Below are 3,399 nucleotides of genomic sequence, written 5' to 3'. Positions count from 1 at the left end.
CATTTCATTTCATTTCATTTCATTTCATTTCAAAAGTCATTGGTTGCATAATTCAAACAAACAACTCCCTCACTTACCGGTCAGGGGATGAATGTAGAACCTCCTGTGTTCGTTGCCTGATCTGATGCTATAGGAGATCTCAGCGTTTGTCCCGATGTCTTTGCTAGCGGCATGCACTCTCAGAACCTCAGTACCGACTCCCACATCCTCTGGAATGGTTGCCAGTAGATCGCGGCGCTCAAAAACAGGCGGGTTGTCATTGATGTCCAGAACAGTAATTGTAATGTTGACCAGCGAGAAGAGCGGCCGCGGCGAACCCTGATCAGAAGCACGCACGGTTATCTGATGAGTCGGCTGGATTTCCCGGTCAAGAATGTGCTCCAGGACTACTATGCCAGTGAACTCATCGATGGAGAAAAAACCTCCAGCAGAGTCAGCCATGGAGTAGACCACCATGCGACCCGGACCTGCTTTTTAGAAACAAACAACTGTCAGCTACGTACTTGAAGTTTATGAGCCTTCTTGTTTATGAAGCAAAATATTTATGTAGTGAGTATTTGGACGTTTTCAGCTTCTTCATTTATCACATAAAAGCTTTGTGTCATTTCTTATAGTAGCAATCAAACATGGCTGCCTCAGAGGAGGGATCTGCAGAGGAGTAGGTTACTCCTCTTTGTACATCTCTAGCAAGCCTTTCTGTTACTTTTCCCTCATAATTGATAAATGAAAATTTATTTTCCAACAACATGCAAAAGAAATTTACATATATATATAAAGCATAAGTAGTAAATAACACCATATGGGATTAAAATCTTAGCCTGGAAAAGAAGTTCTAAGCTCTTGAAATGACTAACTGTCTTCTTCAGGATGTCCATAGTTTCTGTGATGCTGCTCCATTCAGTTACACACTGAGCACAAGAAGCTGAAGAGTGTGTGCAAATCTGCCAGAGCTTGAACCACTGAATTTTCTATTTTTGTATTATCATGTAAAATGTTGTGTCCATGCTCTGTTGATGTCTCCACTGTTTAGTATCTCTTTGACTTCTCTGGTTATGTATGCTGCAGAATCAGATCCACCAAACTGCTGGGCATGCGGTACTATCGTAACAAATAACAGTATTACTCAATGTGTCATGAGGCAAAGCAGTAACATGGAGCAAGCCTATCAGTTTTAGTTGTCTGTAGTGAAGCTAACCATCAATGTTCACATTAGAAAACTTGCCATTTGCACTAGCATAGCTGTGCCAGCTAGGCAGTGTTAAGACAGGAGAGTCTTCCTTGGCTCCAGCATCCACAAAAGGTGATGAAAACTTATATTTTCCTCTATAGCAATGGGTTGGTCTGCGGAGCAGTAAATACTACCACTCATTCCGTAAACATTGTTGCCTTATCCCTGGGAATCTTCTCTTCTCTCTATAGTGCGATGCTTCATCCCATCTCCCAGTAAACTAGCTTAACCTGCTGTAATCAGAGAACTGTAAAGTCTGATGGTGACTGCATTGTCTGCTGTCATTAAATTTTTTTTACTTTATGTTTATGAATATGCTTTTATCTAAACCACTTCATTATTGCTCTGTCTGGAAAGTCGTTTGTTGAAAGGTGACCTTAGAGGCTTATTTTCAATATATAATTATGCATCTAATCACTTTGTAAAACAATGTAAAACTAATATTAACCTTTACAACAAAAAGCTGAACCTGCATCATTAGTACAACAGTAAGTATGTCCTTGTAAATATTTGGCCATGCTGTAAGATTAGTAACAACGACATCATAAATGTTAACTGAGCAGTAATAGTCGGTCTGTCATCACCTTCATCTGGGTCTACGGCATGGATGCGAGTGAGCAGAGCCTTTACTGGAGTGTCTTCATACACACTGACATAATACTGTGACAGTGTAAAAAGCGGTGGGTTGTCATTCACATCTGTCACCACCAGCTGCACTTCGGCACGACACCACCGCCCTCCACCATCAGTCGCCCTGGCAGTTAATCTGTAGTTGGGATTGGTCTCACGGTCAAGAATCACTGTTGACTTGATTTCTCCTGGACAGGTGAGAAGCAAAGAAAGGCACATTTGGAGACCAGGGACCCAACATGGACACAACAGTGTGTCAAACAAACATATATTTCCAACAGCTTTAGTGAAAACACAAACTACAACAAAATGTCAACAATTTCAACACTGAAAGATAAAAGAGTGTTGGAGCAAATCCCCACACACAACAGCTGGAGCGTGCTTTTATTTTCAGTGGGTTGGATTGTTGTAACAGTATCTTTACTGGCCAAGCAGCAGCTGCAGTTCATCCAGACTTCTGCTGCTAGATTTCTGACCAACACCAGAAACACAGATGTTATATTACACAGGATTGGATTCCTATTTGTAAAAGGATATAGTTTAAAAATTCACATTTTGTCTACAAAACACTAAAAATGTTCTTGGGCTGAAACATACAGTATTTCTGAATTGTCTCTAAAATATGAAACTGAGTTCCCATACATACCAGTGTCTGGATCCACGATGAAGTCCTGGGATCCAGGACCATGCAGGGAGTACTTGAGCTGAGCGTTGCTGCCTGCATCAGCATCTGTAGCTCCAACCCTCAGCAAAACACTGCTGAGTGGGAGGTCCTCTGGGATGCTGGCTGTATATACCACCTGCATAAAAGCACACATTCATAAAAGAATAAAATAGCCTAACAATTTTTGCATATCAATATTTTTCCAGATCCCACCAGCATGTGAGGGTGTCTTCCTACCTGGTCACAAATGGGGTTGTTATCATTGGTGTCCATCACTGTCACCTCCACAATTGTGTGGGAAACAAAGAGTCCATCACTAGCAGTGACATTGATGATGTAGAGGTTGCGTTCCTCTCTGTCCAGTGGTCCTTTCACATACATCTTCCATTCACCCTGAACTAGGCCGAGTGCAAATACACCTCGGTAATTCCCACCTGGGAAAAACAAAGTCACACTGTTTATCAATCCCAATCAATAGCACAAAAAAAATCCTCAAATAAGGGTAGCTAATTTCCAGCCTGTAAACATAACATCTGACTCAGCACAGCACCAATTTACAGCATCGACGTTGTACAGGAAAAATATGTCTGCATGGGACAGATTAATGCAGCCAGAAAAAACACCACGACTGAACTGAAATATTGTGCCACATTACTTAAGCTAAACTGAATGTTAAGAGCCACCAGAGACCTGAAAACTATCATGGAGCCAAAGGGATACTGAAGACAAAACAAATAAAAATAAATATTCTGTGCACAAGAGGTTTCTCCCTCAACCCTCCAAAGTTTTCACAAAACCACGATAATGGATTATATATATATGTATGTGTGTGTGTGTGTGTGTGTGTGTGTGTGTGTGTGTGTGTGTGTGTGGTTTT

The 3,399-nt window shown here is 41.3% G+C and overlaps 1 protein-coding gene across 1 annotated transcript in view; it reads right to left on the bottom strand.

Moving 5' to 3' along the window:
- Positions 1–77: 77 nt before the first annotated feature.
- The window catches only part of fat3a (FAT atypical cadherin 3a), a gene marked incomplete at its 3' end in the record, with an annotated part of 50,415 nt that continues 47,093 nt past the window's right edge, over positions 78–3,399 (bottom strand). The window contains exons 13-16 of the mRNA XM_015053298.1: positions 2,760–2,956; positions 2,505–2,658; positions 1,813–2,046; positions 78–467 (exon numbers count right to left, since the gene is read on the bottom strand). Coding sequence (XP_014908784.1) covers positions 78–467; positions 1,813–2,046; positions 2,505–2,658; positions 2,760–2,956 — 975 coding nt within the window. The remainder of the gene's footprint in view (positions 468–1,812; positions 2,047–2,504; positions 2,659–2,759; positions 2,957–3,399) is intronic.

Source organism: Poecilia latipinna, unplaced genomic scaffold (assembly GCF_001443285.1).
Source record: "Poecilia latipinna isolate Pla-1442-1.1 unplaced genomic scaffold, P_latipinna-1.0 Scaffold1173, whole genome shotgun sequence".
Classification (NCBI taxonomy): Eukaryota; Metazoa; Chordata; class Actinopteri; order Cyprinodontiformes; family Poeciliidae; genus Poecilia; species Poecilia latipinna.
The sequence above is the reverse complement of the archived record's forward strand: the minus strand, read 5'-3'. Positions and strand labels throughout refer to the sequence as shown.